The 27,711-nt window shown below is 30.3% G+C and overlaps 3 protein-coding genes across 5 annotated transcripts; 2 read left to right on the top strand and 1 right to left on the bottom strand.

Annotated features, from left to right (window-relative positions):
* The first annotated feature begins 8,589 nt into the window (after positions 1 to 8,589).
* On the top strand, positions 8,590 to 19,238 carry SppL (signal peptide peptidase-like protein). 2 transcript variants are annotated; one of them, XM_015510271.2, is made up of 12 exons: positions 8,590 to 9,501; positions 13,409 to 13,460; positions 13,545 to 13,622; positions 13,720 to 13,823; positions 14,083 to 14,202; positions 15,900 to 15,978; positions 16,040 to 16,152; positions 16,406 to 16,557; positions 16,623 to 16,781; positions 16,845 to 16,960; positions 17,046 to 17,190; positions 17,275 to 19,238. In XM_015510271.2, the coding sequence occupies exons 2-12, from the start codon at positions 13,435 to 13,437 to the stop codon at positions 17,341 to 17,343; spliced, it is 1,161 nt and encodes a 386-aa protein (XP_015365757.2). In that variant the 5' UTR covers positions 8,590 to 9,501; positions 13,409 to 13,434; the 3' UTR covers positions 17,344 to 19,238. The 2 variants fall into 2 exon arrangements, with proteins under 2 accessions (XP_015365757.2, XP_089083969.1); XM_089227843.1 differs by having other exon boundaries at positions 8,592 to 9,501; positions 13,720 to 13,808.
* lsn (vacuolar-sorting protein SNF8) lies at positions 19,144 to 21,320 on the bottom strand. Of its 2 annotated transcripts, XR_016191775.1 has the most exons (4): positions 20,511 to 21,320; positions 19,981 to 20,372; positions 19,652 to 19,888; positions 19,144 to 19,553 (listed from the first exon to the last, which is right to left on the bottom strand). XR_016191775.1 is itself a non-coding variant. In XM_015510270.2 (3 exons), exons 1-2 carry the CDS (start codon positions 20,886 to 20,888, stop codon positions 20,001 to 20,003), a joined length of 750 nt encoding a protein of 249 aa, XP_015365756.1. In that variant the 5' UTR covers positions 20,889 to 21,320; the 3' UTR covers positions 19,144 to 19,553; positions 19,981 to 20,000. The 2 variants fall into 2 exon arrangements, 1 of the variants encoding a protein (XP_015365756.1); XM_015510270.2 differs by lacking the exon at positions 19,652 to 19,888.
* A 284-nt stretch (positions 21,321 to 21,604) lies between these two features.
* On the top strand, positions 21,605 to 27,675 carry LOC107172106 (required for meiotic nuclear division protein 1 homolog). The gene is made up of 6 exons (XM_089227844.1): positions 21,605 to 21,787; positions 23,358 to 23,481; positions 24,756 to 24,981; positions 25,795 to 25,960; positions 27,027 to 27,224; positions 27,354 to 27,675. Exons 1-6 carry the CDS (start codon positions 21,605 to 21,607, stop codon positions 27,513 to 27,515), a joined length of 1,059 nt encoding a protein of 352 aa, XP_089083970.1. The 3' UTR covers positions 27,516 to 27,675.
* The last annotated feature ends 36 nt before the right edge of the window (positions 27,676 to 27,711 follow it).

The following is a 27,711-nucleotide window of genomic DNA, read 5'->3' as shown; positions in this document are numbered from 1 at the left end:
TTATGCAAAACGTGTTTTCTGTTTGCTGTTCAAATTTATTCAACATTAGATATTTACCCGTCTTCTCATGAAACAATTATCTTATTATTTTGTAATTTTAAAATGAATACTTACCTAACCGTAGATACTTAAAATGTATGATCACAAACGATGAAAATAAAATAGCTCTTAAATAATTGGATTTCATTTTAGACCTGTATTTTTAAAACGTAGTCGAATTTATCCAAATTATACTTTATTAAAAATATCCATGTATAGTTTGCACCGTTTGCGGTAATTTACCTGAGCATTATTTGTCACGAGCAGAGCCTTGCAGGATAGCCAGGATCAGTTTGTATTTTTTTTTTTAATATTATTTTTTTAAAGTCGCTTGGTCGCGTGGTCGTACGCTCAACTGCATTGAAACGCTCTGAGTAAATGAGTACCGGCCGTTGTTGTTTGCTCCCGGATGCCGGATGGTGACTACGGGTTTTTAGCAACAAATCCTTGCCACACATACAAAATATATTCCAACCAACCGTTCCCTTCACACAGTACCAGGCTTGGCAGGCTATGAGCCCTTAGTATTTGGAGCCTTAATTCTAATGAAAAAAAAAAAATACATAGAACTTATTTATATTTATGTACTTGTTAAAAATGTACACACAAATGATTAATGTATAGTTTTGAAGTAATTAAAATTTATTATAGAACAAAAAATGTTGTGATTTTGCCCTCAATTAGTAGAAGTTGGTTATAACTTATAAATTAATATTTCTGATAAATATTATTGTCCAAACTATCAACTCATAATTATAGTATTCTTCTGCTAATTCTGCTTTGTTTTTTTTTATATTTTTGTTGTATTTGTTGCATTTAACGGATAAAGCTATATCTACTCGTATATAATACCTACATAAAAAAAATATCATGTTAATCTTATAAAACTAGATATAACTGTCATGCGATTTTCACAAAATATAATTGTATACAAATTTCAGGAATAATATATGTATATGCAATAAAATATTAAAATGTAAATACAACTTATGGATAAAAATGAATTGAATTAAATTTGAATGTTTTTAAGTATTTTTAAAATGTTTATTTCCTATGGATATCAATAGATGGTTTTGTTATTGGCATCCACATTGGCGGCATTCTGCATTTCCTGAAAAAAAAATGCCTACTACAGGGTCCGTCAGAACAAACGCATGTTTTTCAAAATGATGCTATGCTCAAAGTAATTTCAGTAAAAAATGTTTTATTATATCAAAAAATGCATACGCATATGCAGTTTCATTATATGTAACAACATTTAGGTTTTGAAAATAATGTCAGGCATATGGCGCCCTTGAACCACTAAGTAGGGGTGTTGGCACTCGCAAAACGATCCTATCGTGTCAATCAGCATCTGTCTCGAAATTTAAATAGATTTTGAAATTATAAGTATATCTCTGCACGATAAATAGATCACCCGATACCAGTACGATATATTTAATATTTATAAATTTTGATGTATTATATGCACGCGTAGCGTGATCGTCCGAAACTAAAAAATGTTCGTGCCATTAGACACATATAAATTATAATACAATTCAGACTTAGATTTGTACATAGGTGCGTATTATATAGGTACTCGTAATATAGGTACACGGATATACAGTGTCCCGTGAGGATTTACCCATTGTGATGTCTCCTGAGATAATAAATCTGTTTATTCATAAGACTCACATAGACAAGGGCTAAATGTATTTTATTTTTTAATTAAATTAATTTTTTGATAAAAAAGTTAAAAAAATATTTTTAATTTAAAAAAATATAAAGATACCCATTTTATAGAATTTATTTTGCTGAAAATTTTGAGCTTATTTTCATTAATCTCATGATTTTTTTTAGTATATAAATAAAGCGACAAAAAACTGGTTTTTATCCGGGCGAGCGAATTCCGCTCTACGGCTAATGGGTAAATCATCACGGGACACCTTATATAAATATATGTTTTACAGTTTTACAACCATATCATACTTGTATTGTCATACTTATATAAACGCTGTTTCACCGTGGCGTTGAAAAAAAATATATATTATTTTTTACAACATTTCACCATTGATTATAAATACTAGTATTAAATACAAATAAAAAAATTTTATTTATCAATGATTTCACCGTGAATTCTGATTATAGGAATTTTCTGATACCACAATATTATATTGTTTTCTGAAATGTTGTGAAATATTTTATGCCGTTTAAAGAGTGTCTTTGTAAGCGGGCCATACATTAACGATAATATACATATTATAGTATATAGTTATATTGTTCTACATCCAGAATTCGCACTTTTTTATCAGTGCAATAATTTGGATAAAACCAGAAAAATACACATAAGACATAAGTTAAGCACATAATATTTTACATGTAATTTTCTTGTTATCAGTACACGTAAAACCGAAGTACGAAAGTATCACAAAACATTATATGTTATAAACAATTTATTGACTACAATGTAGACTTCAAAGGCGAATAACCTATCATAATAAAAATATATATGAGGGTAAAGGATGTATTTTTTTTTTTACTGCAATTTACGTATAGCTATCAATTTATTATACATCATTCGGATACAATGATAAGTTATTGTAAAATTATAACATCATATCAATATAATATTATTATTTTATAATTGAATAGCACATATATATGTTGTGTATATATAGACAATTATTTCAATAAACATAACAATATGTATTTATAGGTAGATAGTGAATATAACAGAGTTGTATACAATTTTTCAATTATATTTCTAGTATAATATGTATTATATACATTATTGAATACGGTAAATAAAATATATTATAATGCATACAATTATATGTATCGATGTTTGATCAAAATATCAAATGGTTAACACTAAAATAATAATTGAAGTTCAATCATAATGGACTAGTCCTGCACATGCACAGTTTTTTCATTCATATTGGTATACAAAAATATTCATATTTCTGTTGATGATGACTGATGAGTATATTATAATAAATTGTTTTAAGTAATGTATACAATTAATTTAGGTACGAGTATATATGCTCATATTGAAATATAAAGCTTATGAATATAATAAAATATACGAGTATATTATGTGCATTTTACGACAAAACTTTTTAATACTATTGCTTGTTTGTTTGATCAGTCAATTTTCGTGTTGATGAAAATATATTTTTCTTTGATTTTTGTTTTTAAAATATCTGAATTGTCTATATTGGAACTCAAGATGTTCATAAAAAACCATTCTTGTTTTCAAAAGAAACATTTATCTATACCATATTACCATATCGATTTTTAAAAATGTATATCATAAGTGTAATAGATGAAAAGTAGATTTGGAAATGTGTTATACGACTGTTACAAGCCAATATATTATAAGTGCACAAAAAATTTAAAAACCGTAGTTTAATTGGAAAAGTATTATTTTTTTAACGATTTAAATGAATAAATATAATTCAAATTTATATTTTAATAGTTGAATAAGTTTTTACGTTTTTTGGTTGTCAACACGACTTGTCATCAGAAACTTTGATTCAATCTTCAACATTAGGAGTGATGTCCGGTTAAAAATTAAATTTAGTTTGATATTTATAACTGGACTACAAATGGGGTCAAAAGTTAGAGATTCATTATCTTAATTATTGGAAATACGACTAACAAAAAAACACGTACGCGAAGTGTTAATGCAGTTGTAAATTCTCCTTACGCATGGCTCTATAAAATCTTATCCAATTATAATAAGTAATTATTATTTCAGCAAAGCAATATTTTTCACTAGATATAAGACATAACTAATAATAAAGTCTCTTTCACCCTGCAGAATCATTTTTATTGTAAAATTATTTATTTACCATTGAATTCAAACTGAACACATCTATTAGGTACAGTGTTCTATACCTAAGAAAGAGATATAGGTACTCTCAAAATATCTGCCAACAATTCAGCAGTTATTAGCAGAAGGGGTTTCGAGATTTATTATGATAGAGTGAATTCACATAATATTGCTGGTTTTATAAAGGTATATTGTTTGTTACAGAAATCTTACAGATATTAATAGACATTATTATTAATTTAATTAAATGATCAATATAATAGTTTCATGTCATGGTACGGCGTGACTATATGTCGAATATAATAAATAATAATAATGGTATAGAGACATAAAGTACAGTCTTAATTATAGACTTTTATAAAATTGGTATAGGTAATAGCAATTTACTCTATATTTATATGATGGCTTTATAGTGCAGAATATACACTACATTATATACTTGAGAGAATAGTGGCTCGAAGTCCTAAAAATCTAGTAGGGTAAAAATATTTCAAAAGGCTCAATATCTTAACATTGGCAAAAAAAAGCGGGTAAGTGGATGTCGCTCTGCTGTACATTAGGGGGTGGGGTGGACCTCTGACTATAGGGTAGGTTAAATTTAAATGCAATGATAGGTATCATTGTATAAGAAAAACGATTCTGAACGAAGATGATTAATTTCAGTCTAGGATAATAATATATTATAATTAAATATTGTCATATATTCTATTTTGAAACAAATATTTTATTTTTCAATTAGGACGCATTTTGCATAAGGCATGGTTAATCAATTTTTCCAAAAACATTGCATGTAGTTATTTTTATTTATTTATTTCGTATGGCTATGTAGTTATCATAATTCATAATACCTTATATTATCATACATAATACCTGATTTCATAAAAATTTAAAACTCAAACGTTTAAAACATTTTTCATGACGCTTCAAATTTTCTCTATAGCTACTTAGGAAAACTTATGGAAACTTAGTAATGTATTTTTAATCCTTAGTTATAAACACAAAACATTTTATGATTTTTCAACTTCAAAATTACTTGCAAATTTTCGCGTTTTCTACAGATTTCGTAAAAATTTGAATATAAACGCTTATAAAAAAAAAATTGTGCCTATGTATTCTTAAAAAATTTTTAATCACTATTAGAATAACTTATTAGAAACTTTGTATTAAATTTCAAGTATTTTGATAGGGCCAAAAAAATGTTATCGACATTTCAAAAAAAAATTTTCAGAAAAATTGAAAATTTCAGTTGTCTATAAATATCTCAAAAAAATTCAAAATATTTTGAAAATTAAATCATGTAAAGAAAATTTCAATCTAAAAAACTTGTGAAATTTTCAAGTATCTACGACTTATACTTTTTGAATACTAACAAATATTTAAAATCGTTTGAGGATAAATCGTTGTCGTTATACGCTATTTCGTAAAAATTTAAACTTCAAACGCACTTAAAATTTTTCCCATAATGATGCTTCGAGTTTTCTCTATGATTTTTCAACTTCAAAATTATTTGCAAATTTTCGACAGATTTCGTAAAAATTTGAACTATAAACGCTTATAAAAAAAAATTGTGACTTACGATTTTTAATTTTTTTTTCTTCAATAAGAACAACTCATAAGGAACCTTGTATTCAATTTTCAAGTTTTTTTGGTCATCCAAAATTTTTTTACCGACACTTCAACAAAAAATTCTCATAAAAATCGAAAATCTCAGTGGTCTTTAAATAACTCAAAACAAGTTAAATTTCAAGTATTTACAGTGATTAGTTTTTGAATTACAAGATTACAACCATATATAAAAAAAATCGAATATCGATTTGGTCGAAAACTGGTTTTGGATAAAAATTCCCGTTTTTCTGTCATTTTTTTTTTGTTTTTCTCGATTTTTTTGAAAACTGTTGGAAAATTTTTACTTTTGACCTCTATATAATGCACCAAGGATATTCACTTTTACATCGGAAACCACCCTCAAAGTTTGAAATTGAAGCATTATTTCGACTAGTTATGCTGTACACAGACACACAACAAAAAAAAAACGCATCATTGTAAAATCAATACATTCCTCACTCTGTTCAGAATCTAAAACGATTTGTAGTAAAATAATTGTTCATATACGTTTAGTATATTTATTTACGGTATTCAGTACCGTGTATTCATGTATATAAATTAAATTTGTGGAATCGTATATTATGTAATATATATATATAGTATATATATATTTATCGATGGTTATTAAAATCTAAACGATTTTATATAGAGTGTTTATATAATACATATCGATTTCAAATCAGGTACTATAACTATAGTTAGTGAGTATACCTATATATATTGCAAAAAGGGATGCGGAAAAACTGTAGTGCCAAATGTCAATATAAATTAATAATATAATGGTATTTCAAGAATAATTTATTTTTTCTTAAAAAAAATAAATATAAACACAAAACATAATAATGTTATATATTTGCAGTATATGATAAGCTGGGATATGCATACACCATACGTCTTTATACCCAATCCATAGGTCGGCTTTCAGAATCCACGAGTTTACCTATACAATTACTGAAATTGAATATTTTTGCAAATCAAAAATATTATTGTGGTTTCTGAAGAAAATATAATGAAGTATAATGTAATATAATATATATACAGGTTGTAATACCTGCTTGAGAAAAAATTCGAGTAAAAAACACACTATATATTTTATTATAATATAAAATATGTCCATATACATATATATATATATATACATACAAACTACAAGGTATGTATTAATACATAATACATACAAATGGAATTCAAGTGAAAAACGACAATGCTGCAGTCAGTGAATGACTCGACAAATGAAAGACGTTGATGATGAATGATGATGATTAAAGTAAAACAAGATTTGTCTATGATTATTATCATTTTTATCTATCATTATTATTGGTATTGATAGATAAAATGTATCAATTATAGATTTATAGAAAATTAATTATGATCTCATGTTAAATATTAATAATATTATGGATAAATCGATAAATGATAAAATACGGGTTTTTATATTATGTTTTATATGGTGAAGCTTCGTACGTATTTTATTTTTCTAATAATTATTGAATAATATGATGCAATTCCGTAAAAAATATTTTTCGATCAGTTTATTATATTAATTAAATAAAAGCGTGAAATTTTTATGCTTGTTTTTTGTGTATCATTGAATAATTTTTATTTTTTATTGCATTATATATATATTTATTTCAACATTTATTCATCCAAGCCTTAATAGTATGTTTTTTAATACCTATATTTTTGTTTATTATATATTCCTCATCACACATCGGTACCTACTGGCTACTATTAGTAGGTAAGTAGATAGTTTCAGTTTTCGCGGCGAACGTAGGACGCGCTATCTGCCGACGACTGAGTGATGGATGGATCAGTGAATTATTTAATTCAGTGCACGGACTAAGATAGAAAGGGCTGGAAATGAGCAAGCTTTTAACGGACCCGAAGTGCCTCTGCTGATTATATTAGTACATTTTTGGTCTTAGCGCTACCTAGTGGCAATTGAATACTACATTAGAATTATATAAATTAGAGTATTATTTAGATACTAAATCAGAATACTAACGAATACATGTGTCATAGTCCAATTAGTTCATAGTTATTAGGGTTAGATTAGGTTGAACGAGTACCGTTATTAGTTTTTATTATGAACCTACTACCTACTACCGCGCGAAGCTAGAAATGTCTAAGGTGGGTGGGGGTGTTGTTCAAAAAAATTATAAACACAAAATTGATAACTATACGTATGTACACGATACTTCATCATGATAATCAAATAATCAATAATTAAGAAGTTGTAAACGTTTTCTTACACGCCGCATAAAAAGATATATTCGTGCATGAAACGAGTAATCGATAAAACATCACAGAACGGTCTAAAATAGTAATTAATGCCGGATCCCGGCTTTAGTGCTTTACATTATTGTTATCGTTATATAAACTAATATACTTAATTTTGATAAATAAAATAAAATAAGTGTAAATCACGATTTAAGATAATTCGTGCTTATGATGCATTTTTATCTTGATAAAAAAATATTAAGTATACCACGGCTGAGGAGGGAGAGTTATTACACTTGTAACACCCCCCCCCCCCCCGGCTACGCGCCTGACCTATAGGCTATATTTATATTAAAAAAAATCAAAATCAAAATAGTCGACATTTTACTAAGCAGATAGTGTTCATGTTAAGCCGCGTCCACACCTGAGCACGCTGCGTGCACGGCGTGCTTGCACGCACAGACCGAGCATGTGTGTTCATGTTGTGCGTTCTACAAATTTGCATGATTTTGACACACAGCGAACGCGGCGAGCCGAGTCGGTTGGCTCGGCGTGAGCACACATGCTCGGTCTGTGCGTTCTCAGGTAGTCAGTTGTGGACGCGGCTTCAATTAGCTATTTAGTATTTAGTGTTTACAATGCGAGCACTGAGCTGGCCAGGGAAAGGTAGAAGGACCGAGGCAATTGGGGGCCGGCTCCCCGTCACCCGCCCACCAAATCGTTTCTTAGTCCGTGATCAGTGCGGCGAACTAAACAGCTGAAGTCGTGATAATATTATAATGATAACATCGTCGTGATAAGTGATAACGCACGCGCATTACTTCGACTCCCCCCGCAACGCTGCCGGGATACTGCGATGGCAACTACTCTACTAAAGATACAGACCACGACTCCCACACCGCCTGCCGCTGGGCTGCCAGACACCCATACACAAGTATACCATTACCGCGGTCGACAACCATTCCGCCACCTCCGTCACTCACCAATCAACGACACCGCCACCTTTACCACTCACCGATCTTCAACACCGCTACCTCCACCACTCGACAGTCCCAACTCACAACTACCGCTGTCCGCTCTAGTTGTGTACGTCCGACGTCGTACGGTACTATATTGTATCGTTTTACATTTTTCTACATTGTTTCACTGTTCAAGCTGCAGTTGTGTTCGTGGTGTCCGCGGCCGCGTTCCAAATTTAACTCCGCGCGCACGCACGCACGCCGCACGGCATATCGCTAAAACAATAACAACAAAAGACAACGGGTCTATGACGACGGCTGACAAATTATTTTGTAAATTACATTTTTGATAATAATATTTAATAATATGCCGCGGAAGCCTATTCGAGTATAATTTAACAACCTACATTACAATGTCCCGTGTTGTCCGTGGTTCGTGACTTAATTAATATTTTTCGCCAATCCTCCGGTGGTCTCCGCGTTTGGGATTCGTTTGGTTTTGACAGAAATATTATATGATAAGCAACAAAAAACCCATGACTCGTGTGAAAATCGTTATTCGGTATTCGGACGACTTTTCCGTCGTCGAGTTTTTGTCATGATGACAGGTGGACGCGAATACCGAGTGCCGAGTGTCATCGGTCGGATTGCTTAAGTGGTACACTGGTACGGAGCGGAAGAGATTGAGACGATTTCCGTCGTTCTGTGTATAGTTTTACTAAGGATTCGTTTCCGATTCGTCGAAGACAGAGTGACGGGATGGACATCGATGAGCATCAGATGCGGACCGACGACGTCTTAGCCTCCGCAAATCACATCTACCGTTCTGCGATCATAATATAGCCCGAATACAAAGTCCCACGCGTAAGTGCTTCGCATTTAATTAATAATAATCAATAATATAACGATCGTTTGTCCCCAAAGTTTCGCTTAAAAAAAAAAAAATGTCTTAGTCTTCACTCCGACGTTGATGACCAACTACAGATGACACCGTCTTATCCTTAAAACTAACGGTTTGTCATTAAGTAGTCACCAAATCACCTTGTTCAACATTTTTGAAAGGAGTCTAAGATGTTTGGCAGGATTTAGACTCGAATCGCTATGGTGATTTGAGCAAAATCCATATAAATTTGATCTTTGAGTCTGAAGGCTTATTATTATAAATAAAGTAATCATGTGTAATTTAGCCTACTTTTAATGTCTCCTTTCAGCACATTTTTAAACATTGGTAGCTACTTAATAGTATAATATTGAACTGCCCAATTATTGTTTTCTGCATGATTGACAAGCAAATTGGTCTCCTTTCCTATAATATTTTTTTTTGCTTACCATTTGTGGTTATGTATTTCTTCGCAGCTATGCCATTAAAAAAATAATAATAACAATCATACTCATGGTAAGACAATTATTTTTAGTCTACTTTTATGAATAAATAGGTTTTGAATGTTTTGATTATCTCAGAAAAATAAAATCAATTGAAATAAACTTTTATAGTGTTCTTCCTTTGGACATAAAGATACTTAGATACCTAATTTAAAATTACTGAATTTAGCTGAAAACAAACAGAAAAATCAATTAGGTAGTACCTACCCATTTAATTCCCAAACCAATCTTTTTTGTGTAACTAAGTAATATTATGAAATTTATAAAATATACCAATGTGATTCACTAGCCACTACTGATAATTATTAATTGGTGATATATATGTATGTAACAGTGTTTAAAATGTACCTTAGTTCACTTGTCACTAGTTTTTATCAGTATTTCTTTCTAAAAAAATGTAATCTATTAAAAGGTAAATAATATAAGTATAAGTTCTTACTTTAAACGTAAAATGATAGTGCCTAGGTACAAACACAATTTGCTTTAGTATGTGAACCATATAATTAATCATAATTTATAAATGAGAGGAAACAATAAAAGCACAACAATTTTCAATCAAAGTATGGAACTGTAAAAATATATAAACTCTGTTAATCTTTAGAAACTTACTCTACCATGTTCAAAACAATACCTGGTTGTTACCCTCAGTAAGCCAACCATATGAATGCTAGCTGTAGTTCCCAGATTTATCTGTATCTATCGTCAAAATGTGGTTTCTAATTCTCCATATAAAATGGCAGACATACGGCTTGCACATGTCTTAAGTCGGCTTTGTGTGTGTGTTTTATAAGTTAAACAGAGTGAATATTGTATTAACTAAGTTTTATCATAGTACCTACAAATAAAGAATATATTCCGTGAGGCATCATATAATATTTTCAATTGCAAGTTTGAGCTATAAGTTAATCTAGAAATTAGTTGGTTTAATTGGATATACACAAATAAAAATACCTGAGTCCAGTTCTCTTTTAGTTTATTTTGATATATACAAGGTACCTACCTATATCAACATTTTTTTTTAACTTGATGATACAAAACATCAATTAGTATTTTCTAAATAATGTAAGTGTTACCATGATATTATGCATACAATTATAAGTTGTGATATCAATAGAGAAAGAATAATAAGAGGAGATAACACGCTTATTTAAGTATACCTCTAGATATATTAAAAATGAAAAACATTATACTGGTATTTTTAAGGGAAAATTTATACCAGATTAAATAAAAAAATGTCTTGAGGTACAACTGTTGTTAGTGGGCTGAATAAAATTGTTATTTTATTATTGTTTACTAATTTAAATGTTATTTAGGCTTAAATTGTTTTCATTATATCTTAATCATTCTGAATGTAACTTTAATCAGCATAAATATTATTTTTCCTCTAATTTATAATCTAGTATTATAATTTATATGCAATACTAGGTATTGCCATAAGAATAAATATTTTTGTGGTCAATTGTTATTATGATGAACTGGGTGATGAACTAATGAACTAACTATATCTTGCAATCAATTGTCGTGCGTTAAATAATTTATCACAAAATAACAGAACTCCATAATATACCTATATGCTACAGTCTATTATTTTTATTTAGGTATTATGAATAATTATCTTATACATTTTAATTAAATGTTATATTTAATACTAATTATTAAAACAAGATAACTTAAAAAAAAAACACTTTATTATGTACCAAGGTTGAAGGTAGGTACATGCCCCTTATATAATATCTCGTATAATATAGTATCTATCTACAGTTATAATAAATATTTCTTAGATAGCAGGTACATGCTATTTTTTATTTTTTATGAAACAATTCTTTAATTATTCAACAGTTGTTGTGTGAACATTTATCATATTTCTTGGCATTGGTCTAGGACTTAATATAAAACTAATGTCAAATAAGAAAATAAACCCTATTAAAGTTGAATAAAAGGTGTTTAGAACTAGTGTAAAACTGACACACCTACCTAATATAATATTATAATTTAATGGATGATTAACAAGTTAGTTGTATGTATATGATGTATATACATAACAGCGGACATAACAGTTATTTTAGAGATAATATGAATATACATAATATATTTTTGCATGTACATATGGTTTATATTTATTAATTGTCAATAGTTCACTTATAAAAATGAACAATTAAATAAAATTTGTTTTATGATAAGTATATCATTATATCAAACCTCTATGTTAATTTTACCCACATAACTCACTAATCACATTGTACTTATAAATTATAAATACATAGGACTTAGGAATTCAATTACAAATTAACATCAACCTACTTAAAAATGGTCTTAGTTTTAAAACAAATGCCTGCCTCTAGTAAAAAATAAATATTAATTAAGTCCTTAATAATGATTGTTTATCTTGATTACGTGTAGTTATATGCAATTATAATGTTTATAAATTCAAGTTTTAAATAAGTTATATATATTTAGAATACTTATTCATTTTGAACAATGAAATATTACTTATATAGTTATATATGGATATTAGAATTTGAAAGTGCTTACTTAAAAGAATGTAAATGTTAATTTTGCCCATTAGACTTCCTGTTTCCATTTTAAATCAACTAACGAAAATAATTTTAAAAGAATAATATACCTATTACCTATACCTGTTTGATGATATGTTATGTAAACCCCTCCATAAATTACCTATATGGCTTAGATACTTGTTAGTAGGTAAGGCTTCAATGTTACACTATCTGTTATGTTATGATGTTCTGTACAATAAATAAAAACACATACATAGTAGGTATTATATAAATAAATTGATGTATAAATACTTATTGGCCTCAAGTAGTTTCTTCAATTTCATTCTGTTTTATTAGATTTATAAATAAGAATCACAAAATAATATCATACATTTTATAAAAATCAAAATTGCTAATTTAGACAATCAAGATACTAAGATTAGAAGTATATTATTTTTAATTTTAATTATTAAAAGCCAAATTACACGAGAATTTTACTATATTTTAATGGAGTTAGTAGTTAGTACATATTCATGATCTGAATAGAATTTTCCTCTTAATAATTTATTTTGTTGTTACTTAATTTTTAACATTGTTTGACATATTTGATATTAGTAAACAATTCAATTTCATAGCATTTGGGGGAGAGCATCTTTAGTCCAATAACTAAAAAACAAAAACTTTCCTACCTAAACAAAGTATATCAGTTTTATACATTTAAGTGTTTATAATTTAATAATACTAAATCAGGACTTTCCTTGGTTGTCACTTGTCATTTTAGAAATTGATTAGTTTTATACATAGGTAATATATATAGGTATATTGATATTTAGATATAATAATAAAAATTGTGAGTTTTTGTTTTAAAACGTTCACTTTATTTGTATTTACAGAAGACTTCACTGCTAATTAAACCAAAATGTCTTCTCAAGTAGATTATCAATGGTAGGATATATTATTATATATATTATTTTATTTTAAATAAATGAATACCTATTTTATAAAATAAAATAAAATAATTCTTTTCAGGGCATATACAATAATGGATTCATCTCGGGTCTCCACATTTTTGATATCTATTCTGTTAATTGTTTATGGCAGTTTCAGGTTAATAAATATTGAATACTTAATACACCTATACATTTATTGCCCCTAACTTTGTATGTAATATATTTATCATCATTTAAAATTTTATACATTCCAGATCTTTAAATATGGAACAGGAAGCCAGAGAAAGAGAAAAGGAAAAATCTAAGAGCTCCAATGGAAGCTCTGTATGCTTGACAGATATTAGTAAGCGAAAACAAGGTTAACATGCTTTAAAATAATTTCATTTCAGTATTTTACAACATAAAGTGTCCATAAAATGTGTGACAATTTTCCATAGATATCTGTTAAAATTAGTTAAAATTAATATTTTTATTTTTCATTAAATTAATTTAAACTTCTTACAATTTTCTGGACTCTAATATGCTCAGAAACTGATGGTATTGTTTTGTAAACTAATTATTATACCAATATAAAGTATAATTGTGATTAATACATTTTTTTTTTTTTGATTTCATAGATGTTCAAACACTGGATACTATGCAAGCTCTGTGTTTGCCTCTGGGAGCTTCAATATCACTGTTAGTCATGTTTTTCTTTTTTGATTCTATGCAAATGTTATTCGCAATATGCACTGCAAGTAAGCTAGTTTAGTATTGTATTGAGTAAATATTTCAATTTCATTATTTCAGTGCATCATGTTATGTTATATTCTTATGTAATAATTTGATTTTACTATTTTATAGTTGTTAATTATTCATTTTTATTTAACTTGAGTACTTGACTTTTAATCATAATATAATGGGAGTAAAAAATAGAAAGTACAGAAAACTTGTGGTTATTTGATTATGTCATACGTGCTGAATTACAACCTGTACATAATCAGGTTTTATTATTTGTTTTTAAGAGGATTAAAATTGTTGATTTATCTCCTCTTGAGTAGGAATCAATTCTTTAACGCCCTCCCCCCCCTATATGAAAATTTTATAATTAATGGTATGGGCTGAGGAATAAGAAGGAAGTTGATGATTTGGAAAATTTGAAAAAAAAATTGAATAATTATCTAATAATTAATCTTTTATTTTTCATATTTTTTTTAATTATAGTACTAGTAAATTAATTAAATTAAACATTTAAAAAAAACTTTATAATTTATCAATTTTATTTTATATTGCTTTTATTGTTTTTCTTGATACGATTTTAGTGAGATGATTGAACTTGGTGGTTTTGAGCAAGTTTTTCGACATTAGGTTAGATACTCGTTAACATAAGTTGTAGTTCATAAGATAATAAATTTGTCGACAATGAAAGATAAGTTATTGTGCATTGCTCAACACATAGTATCAAGTATGAATTATTTTTAGGTAGCACCATGTACAAAGTTTTTGTGTGAACATGCTTGCCGCTCCTCTACCACTCAAAACTAGTTCATCGCCACCCTATCCGCCCAAAACTAGTTCAATGGCCCCCAGTGACACTTCACCGCCCACTGTGGTCTGGAGGGGGGGGTGATATCGCCCCGTTGAGAACCACTGATTTATCATATTATATATTATACATTATACACTTACAATATATAAATTAATAAAAATGTAATTCCAATGCACCAATTGAAATAATGATATGATTATAATTCTAAAAATAGATTTAAATTTGTCGTGAAATTTATACACTGATGATTGACTTTTCACAATGTTTTTCATTTTTTTGCCTGAAGTTTACTAAACAATTGATTATTATTAACTGTAAACATAAGCGTGCGTAGGTATTCTTGGCAGGGGAGGCAATACTTTAGCTAAGGAAGTCCAGACTCCAATCCCCCCACCCGATTTTCTCCAATTGGTAGGTATAATATTATATTTTGGTGTAGAGGAAAATCTCGCAGGGGAGGCAACCGCCTCCCCTGCCTCCCTCGTGCGCACGCTTATGACTGTAAAGTTACTCTAAAAGTAACCCTAAAGTGACTTATGGAGATAAAATTGTAAATATGGGAATTATTATCATGTAGACTTCTTGAAAAATTAAAATTCCATGTTTAAAAACCTTATCACATAGATATAAGATCAAATTATACTTCAGGTGGATACAACATAAAAACTTTTTTTTTAATTATTATACCTTGGTGTTATTAAAAGACAAAAAAACATTGTTTACAAAATCTCAGAACAGATTTTTGTCCTTGAGAAATAAAACAAATTATACTTGAACAAAAATAATATATAAATTAGTCTAAACTAACTAAACATTCTTTACAAATACTCTTATATCATTACCACTTATTTTATGCTGTTATAGAAAGTATATTTTAATACTCATCATTATCTTTTTTTGTTTCAGTTATAGCTACTGTTGCGTTGGCATTTCTCCTACTGCCCATGTGCCAGTACATTATTAATCCTTGCTCTGATGGAAATAAGTAAACTTACATTTCAAAACACACTTATTCTGTTTTATTATAATTAATTTTTTTTTTTTAGGATCTCTTTTGGTATATGTGGTCGTTTTACTATGGCTGAGCTGCTGTCTTTTTCAATGGCATTGTTTATAGTTTGTATTTGGATACTGACTGGACATTGGTTGTTAATGGACGGTAAATGCTAAATAGTATACAACAATTAATTTTAAATGTTTTTGGATTTTGATTTTGTCTAACTGTAAATTAAAATAATATGAAATAAAAATTAATAAATTAATGTGTTTCAATAACATGACATGACTGTATTTTTCTTCAATTATTTAAAATACAATTTACCATTTTTATGTTAATTGTATTTTTAGAATTTGTTTTAATTATTCAATTCAAAATAGTAAGTACTAAATAAATTGTTGTTCAATTTTTATAGCAATGGGAATGGGACTCTGTGTAGCATTTATTGCCTTTGTCCGACTTCCTAGTCTTAAAGTGTCCACTCTTCTGTTGACTGGCCTTTTGATCTATGATGTTTTCTGGGTGTTTTTCTCGTCATACATATTTAACACCAACGTTATGGTCAAGGTGAGTATTACTTATGCAGCTAATAAAAATTGTTAAAATACTTATTGCATTGTATATTAAAATAGGTGGCAACAAGGTCAGCAGAAAATCCTGTCGGAGTAGTGGCTCGAAAGTTACACATTGGCGGAGTTGCCAAAGAAGCACCAAGGTTATCTCTTCCTGGAAAATTAGTATTTCCTAGTATTCATAATGGGCGATTTTCAATGCTTGGGCTTGGGGATATTGTGAGTTATACTTTATTAGTTAGTATTCTGATGAAAAACCATCTATATTGTTTGCTGTTATAGGTCATGCCCGGCCTACTACTGTGTTTCGTGATGCGGTATGATGCGTACAAGAAATCTCAGCTCCTACATTTTGGGGAGACTGGCGTTCCACCTCCTAGACATCTTGGCAGAATAAGGTAAGAGAACAATCTTATTATTAAACTGTAACATTTGTGAAAAATAAAAAAGTTATCATTGATAATTATTTTTTATTTTCTGTAGTTACTTCCACTGTTCATTAATTGGATACTTTCTGGGCCTAGTTACTGCTACAGTGTCTTCAGAAATTTTTAAAGCGGCCCAACCAGCTTTACTCTATCTAGTTCCATTTACACTGTTGCCTCTTCTGACCATGGCTTATTTAAAGGTAATATTTATACTCCCGTTGTCAGTAAACTGATCTTAGTAAATTGTAATTAATTAATTATTATTTTTAATTAAAATTGTTTAGGGTGATTTAAGGAGAATGTGGAGTGAACCATTTATAATACAACAGCCTTCCAAACATATGGATGTATAGTCTGCGGTAGCATTTATTACATTAATGTATATTTATTTTTAGAACCATTTTTGTACAATTTCCTCTTTTAATTATTTTATGTAATAGATCTACATACGATTTGCCCTTTCTACCTGAAGGAATATTAAGGATAAACAATAATAGGTCTTATGTTTTTTGAAAATCAAGGTATACTTTTACAAATTATTTCTTCTCCAAAATATGATTTTTTTATCGATTGTTTGTAAAATTTCATCTCCTTAAGTTTCCATTTATGCTCTAATCGATGTCACACAATATGCTGATCAAATATACATAATATAATGTTTATACATTTAAATTTTTCATACTATATAAACTTTTCGTTCGGATGGACTTGTCTTGTTAGTTTTAAATAATGGAGGTGGCCAAGTGTTAAAACATTAAAATAAATCTCTAATTATTATTACTGCCCTTCAAAGTATCAACTATTTATATCCACTGCTTAAAAAATATACATATTTTGATTGTTCAGAAAATTGCTAGATCTGTTTATTATATTTATTATTAAATTTTCTAATCATAATATTTAATTAAAAATGCGTAACAGTTATTGCATTCACAACATTTACGCAACTATTGTTGTTTCCTAGACTCTAATGCATGTAGAAAATATGGTTTTGAGTTTGTGATTTGAAGGTTATTTTTACGATATGAATTTGATTTTTGACAAGGGTTTGTTATCAAACCAAATAATCAACGAAAAGTTTACCTAAGACTGATTTTTTTCTTTTTTCTTTAGTATTATTTTTTTTTTAGTATAATTGAGCAAAATACCTAACTTGTACTATCTGAAATGTGTTTATTATTACTAATCATTGCATTGTATCATATATAATATGTATATTTTAAGGTTTATACTTTATATAATGTCTCACTAAATGTATTTATTTTTGAGAAACTAAATTTAAATATGTAGTTTCCAACAGCATATTATATCAATTAAATATATTTCTTTTCATAATCATTGTTATATTTGATCAATCTTTTGTTAATAATTATAGTAATTTTATTATTATATGTATTATGAATTTCAAACTATCTCTCATCTTCTCACCCTCGAGGTTTTAAGTTAAATTGTCTTTATATTACGTTATTAATTCTCCTACTGCATTAAGTTTACTAAACATACAATAGTACAATTCGCATAAATAAGTACATGTTGTATACATCATATTATTATTATTTTGAAGATAAATTATAGTGTTTTATACATTGTGACGTTTCAAATACATCAAAAGAATGCCTTTTTTTTAACGTAAAATATAATTGCCTCACTATAATGTTCTCTTTAAATAAGTTAAGTAACTCATGCCACTGTTTTATTTTGTACCCTTTTTTTGTGACTGTGATTTTTAAATAATAACTATAGGTAATTCACTTTTGAAATAACCGACAAAAGTAGTGTAAAGTATTGATTATTAATATTTTTTCTACAAAAATGTATATTATATATAATATTTTATATTATACCTGATTATAATTAACTTTAACACTATATTATTACTAATGTTAATGCTAATAATGAAAAAGAACATTGTTGCTCTTTGAATGAAAATACATCTGAATAGATGATAGGTACACATAGTACCGAGTAATAATTTTGTTTTGTGTTTTTGATAAATATTATGTATGTCAGCCATAGGCCAAAACAATTAATGATAAATTAAAACAATTACATGTGATAATATTGTTCTATTCTAGAAATAGTTTATAATTTTTTACAAGTTTGTGTAGTCGTGTAGATTACCAAACAATCTTGTGACTCACAATTACTTAGAATTTGTAAATTATTATTTTTTATTTTATTTTACTTTCTTGTTACACTGATATTATATTATATTAATAAAACTTAAGTGATGTTTTACTGAAAACAATTAATGTATTATTTTTAATTATAAATGAGATATTATCAACAAAACTCAGGAGAAACATGATTACAACTAGCTCGTAACAATATTATTCTCTCAAGGAATAAAGTTAGAGGCAAAGTGGTTTTGTTTGTTTCTGTACCTCTGATTTGATCTCAAATGTAATTAACAATATAAATAATTATTGGAGATACTGACATATTTACTAAACACGTTCTGACTATCATTTAGCTTAAGCACGGTTTTTCTACCTCACCATCTTTATGGACATTTAAGTCTTGATTCATGAGCTGGATAGAGTGAACAGTGGGTGATTTATACCTGAAAGTTTGGGCCAATTTAAACAATGTATTAGTGCTTTTAATAATAAATTAATAACTGTATTTTATGACTAAGTAATAAAATAAGGTTAGAAATACCTAACAAAGTTTAAGCAAAATAACTATTTATGAATTTTATTATCAACCCAACATTAATTGTGCTGCATTTTTTGAATCTTTGGAGTTAATTTTTTTTCCAGTAATCCCCCGAAGGGGTTACAAACATAAAATCAAATATGTCTTAAGCTTGTGGAACCTTGGCTGAGGTCTTAATTTGGAAACGTATAGTATGTCTCCCAACCTCGTATGTTTTAAAAAGATAAAATTCATAGCCTGCTACAATCAACATCAATGTAATATTCAATTTATTTACAATATATTCAACAGTAATCTTTAATATTTATAAAATATGATATGTGTATACAAACAATTTCATAATGGGATATTGTCATGACATTATGCACTCATTGAACATAGCAGGGAACCAGTATGAGAATTCACCGTCGTTTTGACTGTCCACCCAGCACAGGCCTTCAATCACCATTTGACTGATGGCGTTGACGGCTCTCGTCTCTTCCCAATTGAGTTGCACTTTTAGGGATGAGAGACTGATGCAAGGGCTGCCAGAAGATGACAGCAGTTTGAGTACAGCTGTCTGATCCATGCTCAGTTCTCCGGGCACAGACTGCACCATGTACTGGCCCCTGCCGACAGGTATCACACAAAAACCATTGCCAAATATCTTTAGCTTCTTAGCGGCACATAGTAGGTCGTCAACCGTGATCTCTTGATGCTGAATATTTCGTCCTCTGGCTTTTATCTAGAAAACAAATGATCAGTCGAGTGATCAGTTTAAATGGAAGTTGTGCGATTTAGAGGGGTAGGTATGATTTCGACAAATAAATTATTGTCAAAGAATCCCAAAATAAATAAAACATCTTAAAAATAAAGCACTCACCAGACGATCTCTGAGCTCATCCAACCCAATGATACCACCATTTTTGTAACTGGTCGCCATGCACACTTCGACAATTTGAACGGCCAATTCATAGTAAAAATCACCGATACCCAGGACGGACCAAAAGCCTTTTCCGGAGGCCAACGGATCGACACCGATTGACGCACACATTTCTTGAAACTGTCGCCTGAACTGAGAGTTCTTTTTGATTTCGTTTTTGTACTTAGTGGCAAATTCCTCCAGATTTCCGCGGAACACTTCCATTTGTTTAGTCATCTGTTCAAACTGATTCTCTTGAATCACCGTCCCTTTGTCTTTGTACTTTTCTTGTTCCAATTTTTGTTTTTGAATAGCACCGACGCCGGCTCGCCGCCTCATTTTCAGAAAGTAGCGCTTGATATATAAATGAATCACTCTATAAATGTTTCTCCACGACTCGATAAAAAGTATAAATACCACTCGCTGTTTAGGTCCGAAACTAAGTCGATAACTTTTGACATGTACGATTGTAGTTTTGTCGTCTTAGGTCACGAAAGAACACAAAAATACGAACATTTGACATTATCACCAACATGATGGGTATCCGACCGAACCAGTGTAGTTTGTAGACAGCCAGACAGGCCCAACAGTGAGAGAAAGTAAGAACTTAGGAGTGACGAATTTTTTCGATTTCGACAGAATGAACGAGTGAAGTACTGAAGTTCACTGCCCACTGCCCAGTGCCCATATCAATTATCAACGCGGCCAACAAATTGCGTCGTCGTAGGTATGTCGTATGTTGTCGCCTGCCAAGCAGCTGCAGCCTGCACTTTAATCTTTTTTCTATGGCTGCAGCCGCGGTAACAACTGTTATCAGTCGTTATCGCTATCTGTTATCACAAATCGCCGCGGCCGGCTCGTCAGTGAGTAGTCGTCAAGTGTCTTTTTTAATAGTCGCGCCGTGCTGCCGTCTTTGACTCTTTGTAGTTTGTTCGTCGCAATCGACGCAATCGACGCTATCGTTCACTCGTACGTTAATTTCTCCGTCTGTACCTATTACAATATTTACATATTATCATAATTCATAATAGTTACTCGTCAGACGTAAAAAAACTATGTTCTGCTTCATCGCGACTCGTGCGTGTAGGCCATGGTCATCAATTTTCGGGGCCGTGTCCAAACGTCAAGGCCTAAAAACGCTGAGTTCGCTTTCCGCGGCACAATCGCAGAGTGGCATGAAAAAGCGCGTCCAACGCCGAAAGCCGGCAATGGTGGAAGACACAGGTCAGCGACAAGGTGTAAGTCGTCGTTATTTTTAGTATTATCCTCAGGAGGAGGCAATTATACATTTATACTTGTCCTGTGGTCTTCGCATAGGCGGAAATCCATAGAAATTTCTGGGAGGGCTAAGTTAACTGAAAAAAAAAACTATATTCAATTATTCAAATGAAATCACATTTCACATGAAACCTGACAAAATGTTGGGGGGGGACTATTATAATATTTGGGGGCTTAGCCCTCCCCCCACATTTCCTCCTATGGGTCTTCGGTCGGTCCTAACCCTAACCACTGCTCGGATTAGAATCATTTACGTAAGAAAGGTCAATCTAACAATTTCAAAGCTGCAATTCAACACAGCAGAACTGTGAGTGGTTTTGCCCATCCCATATTAACTTCCAGGCATCAATACATTTGTAACCTTCATAATTTGAATTAAACATTTTAAAATATAATCCATTTTAGTGAACCACGAGGATTTATGTTCCCTTAAATTTACTCATAAATTTAGTAAAAAAAAAAAATGTGCTGCGTAGCTCTATTCCCCTGCACAAGTATTAATTCAAACTCTGGTCCTGGCACGAAATCTTCCTGAATATTGACTGACCATCTCTCGTTCCCACTTACAGCTCAAAAACAAAAAAAAACTATTTCTACCGTTTGCGAGGTATACTCACACTTAGACACTTAGTACTTGTTACCCTTTGTACTTTATACTCAAAAGTGACAAAGTGAATAAATTAGCAAGGCTTCTTCTTTGGTTGTCACAACCACTCATCTAGGTACTTTGCAATATATTTAATAACTGATAGCTCATAGGTATAATGAAATTAATGAATTCAATAAAGACAAACTTAAGAATGATTTGATAAGAATTTTAAGAAGGATGCAAAATATTTAGTTATTACTTATTAATTATTATACAGAGTGACAGAAAGTAGAGTTCACATTCATTTTTAATCAATAATGGAGTTGTTCAAAATCTAATTTTTAAAATTTTTAAATATTGGTATCTATTTTAAGATCATTTTTTTAAATACTCTAGGTGTTATTTCTACAATACTACGTAAGAAGTGTCCTATATGGAAATACAAACTGCTGTTTTTCAGATGAGAATAACAATAGGGTTTTAATTAAAAAAAAAAAAAAACAAACATTTTTGTAGTTTCTAAGTAGTTCGAAAAATCTCCAGAATTTGAATAAATAGGGATGAGCATTTGGATTTTGGATAATTGCCCACTTTGCACTAAACAAATTTGAAAGCAATGCTGTGGTAACCAATGGCCAATATTGGTATAATTTTAAAACATACATTTACTTTCTATAAACAAATTGAGTTAATATTTTATTCCTTCTTAATTCTTATTAACTTTAAACTTTTAGAATTAAATATATTATTTTAATTGTTAGCCACTAATTTATAACTTGACGTTCTTAACGTTAAGTTTTAACTTGGGTTATTTCTTTTAATTTATTCGCTGCACCTTTGTGACACTATTAATAGTATTAATTATGTTGGTTGTAACTTATATGTACCATATTAAAATAATATATCATCACACAATTTACACGTACTTGACGTATTCGTAGTATTGGTGCGTGACGGCGTTCTCGACTGCTGAAGAGTTTCGCCTGGAACAACTGTCGGCGGCGCTGTCCAAGACGAACATGTACGAGCCCACGTGCCTGTACAGCGGTTCCGACGATACCGATGGTGAGCGAGATCACGTCTTGAAACAATTTATTATTGACTGTGTCGCTTCAATGACCAGTGGTGTATTTGAGAGGGGAAACCCCGCTCCCAAATAACTAAATCAAATACGTCACTGACAATAACAATATCATTCATATTCGATGTAAACGCATATTATGCAGTTTCTTCATATGTAACAAAATTTAGGTTTTGTAAATCATGTCATACATATGGCTCATTTCGCGTTTTGGGGACATTCCCGTGGCCTCCTTAATCCCTTGACTTGAGAATATGCAATTTTTTTTGGTGGGGTCACATAAAATCAAAAGTCTACCAATACAAACCACGAACCCTTGATAAATTGAGAGACGAGATCACTCAAGTGGTGAGAAAAATTTCGAGACAGATGCTGATTGACACGATAGGATCGTTTTGCGAGTGCCAACACCCCTACTTAGTGGTTCAAGGGCGCCATATACCTGACATTATTTTCAAAACCTAAATGTTGTTACATATGAAGAAACTGCATATGCGTATGCATTTTTTGATATAATAAAACATTTTTTACTGAAATTACTTTGAGCATAGCATCATTTTGAAAAACATGCGTTTGTTCTGACGGACCCTGTATATAAGACATATTAAATACGAATAAATATACCATGATAATCATATATGTACCTGTAACGCTGTAACCATCAGTGCGCCCTGTGGCGATATCTTTCTCGTAAAACTATTCTATCAATGTAGACGGTTAGGATCGTGTTGGAGTTTTCAGTTTTCAGTGGACAGTGAAACTACCAAGTGACCATGGTTGGACTTTACAACATTATATGCAAATATTTTACCTATAATACTATTATACTGCCTACACTGTACAGTGTACATATGTAATACCATTGGTCATTAAAACTAGTGTATTTAACACTATACATTTTAATTAGTGCCACAATATTTTTATGCCATAATGATTAATTTTCATAGTAGAATCGTTACGTAACAATTGGTTAAATAAACAATAATATGTAACAAGATTTTATATTTATATGAATTAAACATTATAGTTATAATATGGGTAGTATATATAATATTATACTGTTTAAATAATTATAAAAGTTTAACTATTTCAATTTTGTAATTTGAACTAAATTTATAGCTGCCACATATGTAATTATAATTTACAGTAAAATATACTGTAATTATAGCTAAATTAACTACCTATCTATTTTTTTCCGTGGCAATATAACAATTAATAAAAATCTATGATAACATACGAATTTTGACGATTTTTACAGAACCTATACCGGCCGATGTCATTCACGCCGTTTCCAAGTTTCACGTGACCAACGAGCCTAGGCATTTGTATTTCTTCCGCGAAGGCTCGGTGGTCGGATGGAACGTGTCAGATCTAGAGGTCAGCAGTCTGATTAACTTCCTAGTCGAACACGAGATCGGGTCCTACGACAACCACATCGTTATGGACGAAAGAGAAATCATGTATTACGCGTACACGAACGACAAGTAATACACATATTAATAAAAATATACAATAAATAAGTTGTGGGTAGAATGACAGGGAGGGTGAATTCACCCCTACAAGCCACCCCAAGTCTCCACATCTTATTTTTGGCCCTAATACAGAACTAAATACGGGCTTAGGTTAGGGCTTAAGAAGACTTAAATAACAATTAATTTGAAACATTTTTCTAATATAGTAATATATACCTATATATTGAAGAAATTATTTACATGAACGCCGGACCCCTGTACCATGAGTCCTTCTGACCCCCCCCCCTTTTGGGGGGCCCTGCACCCTTAAATTCATGGGTGGTATCAGTGGTACTGTCCGCAGTTCATCGCCATGGGTGTTATTTTTGGTTGTATACATAGACGATCCAATATATAAACAGCAGGTGCAAGGAACATAAGAAGTTCCAGGTCACATCTACTTGCTCTACTACCTCCAAAATCTACCACAACTATCCTTTATTTTTGCTGGAATAATTTGTCTCTGCTAAAAAAGGTTAGTTTTGATTTACTCCAAGCTTTTTTTTTTTTGGACTAAGATCGTGTATTTTTTTTTATCCTAATATAAAAAAATTACCGATATTTTAGTCACCATCAACAACCTTGATTGTTGTAGTGTTGTGCTCTGTATCATAGTAAGTTATTATAATAAAACAGTAAATAGTCAATAATCTCGTAACTGGTTGTATAAGATGAAAATTGAAAAATAATTCATAAAACGTATGTAAAAATTAACGGGAATTATTTTAAGTGCTGATAAAAATAGAAAATTCAAAATTCAAATTAAATCATTAATCGTTTATATAGAAAGAGTTCGATCCAAAAGGGAAATGTGCATCTGATCGGCGATGACGTGACGGCGTCTGACTTGGACCGATACACGTTTTCTAACGCGATGGCGCACAGCGTGAAACTGGGTACGTGGGAAGCGCTGCTCGAAGAGTACATAGACTCGGTCGAATTCGTAACACAAGTGAGTTTTTGAATATCAGAAACTTTGAAAGGTTAGGTAAGGTTACGTTAGGTCAAGCCTTCAAATATAGTTGGTGAAGTAATGACTGCTCTGCTGTTTATATCTACAGTAAGTGAGGGGAGGAGAGGGTCGACTTTTGTGTGTTATCGTCATTGAATAGGTTAGGTTAGGTTGGTTAGGGATTGATCAATGATAAATTATTAAACACGATAAAAAACAATTTTTTGATGTTACCAAAATTAACAAATGTTTTTTTTTAAATTCCGATTTATTTCAAAAAGTTCTTGGGATTTTTTTGTTACCTTCCAGATTTCACACTAGATCCAATTTGCTGAAAGAAAACTTCTTCAAAATTGACTAAGGATTATTTTTATGCTTGAAAAAGTATCATCAGAAACGTAAATAATAAAAAATACACATCATTGTATTCCTTCAGCTCCACCCAGGATCTAAAATAATATTCGTATACGTCACCGTCATGAATTTTATTTATAATAATAGTGGATACAATATTCTCAGATTTCATCGTTAAATTAATTTATATTATATGTGATTTTATAATAATTGATAAATATTAAAATGTTTATTGCATATTTTAGGGTTTTTAAGTGCACAATTGCTTGGATTTGTACCTACTTTTATATGGCTATATATAGGTATGTGTTAGCATCATCTACCCTAAATTCATAACATTATAGGTATATTACTCCAAATTTTGAAAAACAAATGATTTGATTTTTATACATCCCACCCTATTCGTCATTACCTTTTACCTCAATTAATCCAAGCCCCAGATTCCAAGTCCCGTAAAGGAGTGCTTAGGGTTCTCAAAGTACCTTCTAATAGGTACCAAAGTTTTAAAAACAAATTGATGGTAAGACTTGTTTTAGGGCATTTGACAATTTATTATGGAAAGTATTGTGTCAGACTATGTCACGTCATCACCTACCACCTTATAGTTAATAACTACTTGATCATCATATTTAGTTTTTTATTTATGATAAAAATGGGAGGCATTTTGTATATTTTGAAAGTACTAAGAAGCACTGGTTTTTTCCTTCATCAGGATCTACAAAACGGATTGCCTATCCGTATCACTAGGAAAGAAGTCATGAAGAAAACCGGTGAACTATTCGGACTGAGACACAGGATTAATTTAAGTTCAGATCTCCTCGATTTGCCAGACTTTTACTGGGAACGAGAACACTTAGAAACATTTTACCGTTCTACCTGTAACTATTTCAGTATATCTACACGACTCAAAGTAAGTCTACAATGTCTATCTAACTTTGTTATTTTGCTATAATTATTTTTTTAATAAAAGGCAAATTAAAAAAAAAAAAAAAAATGTTATTCATGTTCTTCTCAATGACTCATTCTGATGTTTTTCCAGACCATGAATACCAAAATAAACCATTGCCTAGAACTTGTCGAGCTTCTGTCACACCATTTGAGTGACAAACATCACATCAGACTGGAATGGATGATCATCGTGTTGATTATGGTTGAGGTTGGCTTTGAAATCATTCACTATGCTCAGTTGTTCATCAAATGAGCTACTTCAGCACGGGTTTCTTTACAATCTTTAAAAAATTATTGTTTTCCTCTAAATGTTTGAATTTTTCAAACAGTTATATATTCTTAAGTTTAGTATCATATAAAATTAAGTTGATTATTATTATGCCTTGTGAAATATATTGATGAGTTATAGACTATTTGTTTTGGTATTGAATAAACAAGCAAACAAACCT

This window comes from Diuraphis noxia, unplaced genomic scaffold (genome assembly GCF_037042655.1).
Source record: "Diuraphis noxia isolate RWA-SAM2 unplaced genomic scaffold, SU_Dnox_SAM2 contig0004, whole genome shotgun sequence".
Classification (NCBI taxonomy): Eukaryota; Metazoa; Arthropoda; class Insecta; order Hemiptera; family Aphididae; genus Diuraphis; species Diuraphis noxia.
This window is presented reverse-complemented; position numbering and strand designations above follow the sequence as displayed.

Excerpts from the sequence above, each read along its gene's own strand:
- LOC107172106 (XM_089227844.1), top strand. The coding sequence starts at position 21,605 with ATGTTCTGCTTCATCGCGACTCGTGCGTGTAGGCCATGGTCATCAATT. Across the intron at positions 24,982-25,794 it reads TACGCGTACACGAACGACAA|AAAGAGTTCGATCCAAAAGG; the intron begins GTAATACACATA and ends TCGTTTATATAG. Across the intron at positions 27,225-27,353 it reads GTATATCTACACGACTCAAA|ACCATGAATACCAAAATAAA; the intron begins GTAAGTCTACAA and ends ATGTTTTTCCAG.
- lsn (XM_015510270.2), bottom strand. The coding sequence starts at position 20,888 with ATGAGGCGGCGAGCCGGCGTCGGTGCTATTCAAAAACAAAAATTGGAA. Across the intron at positions 20,373-20,510 it reads ATGAGCTCAGAGATCGTCTG|ATAAAAGCCAGAGGACGAAA; the intron begins GTGAGTGCTTTA and ends TTTGTTTTCTAG.
- SppL (XM_015510271.2), top strand. The coding sequence starts at position 13,435 with ATGTCTTCTCAAGTAGATTATCAATG. Across the intron at positions 16,153-16,405 it reads ACATTGGTTGTTAATGGACG|CAATGGGAATGGGACTCTGT; the intron begins GTAAATGCTAAA and ends CAATTTTTATAG. Across the intron at positions 16,782-16,844 it reads TGCTTGGGCTTGGGGATATT|GTCATGCCCGGCCTACTACT; the intron begins GTGAGTTATACT and ends TTGCTGTTATAG.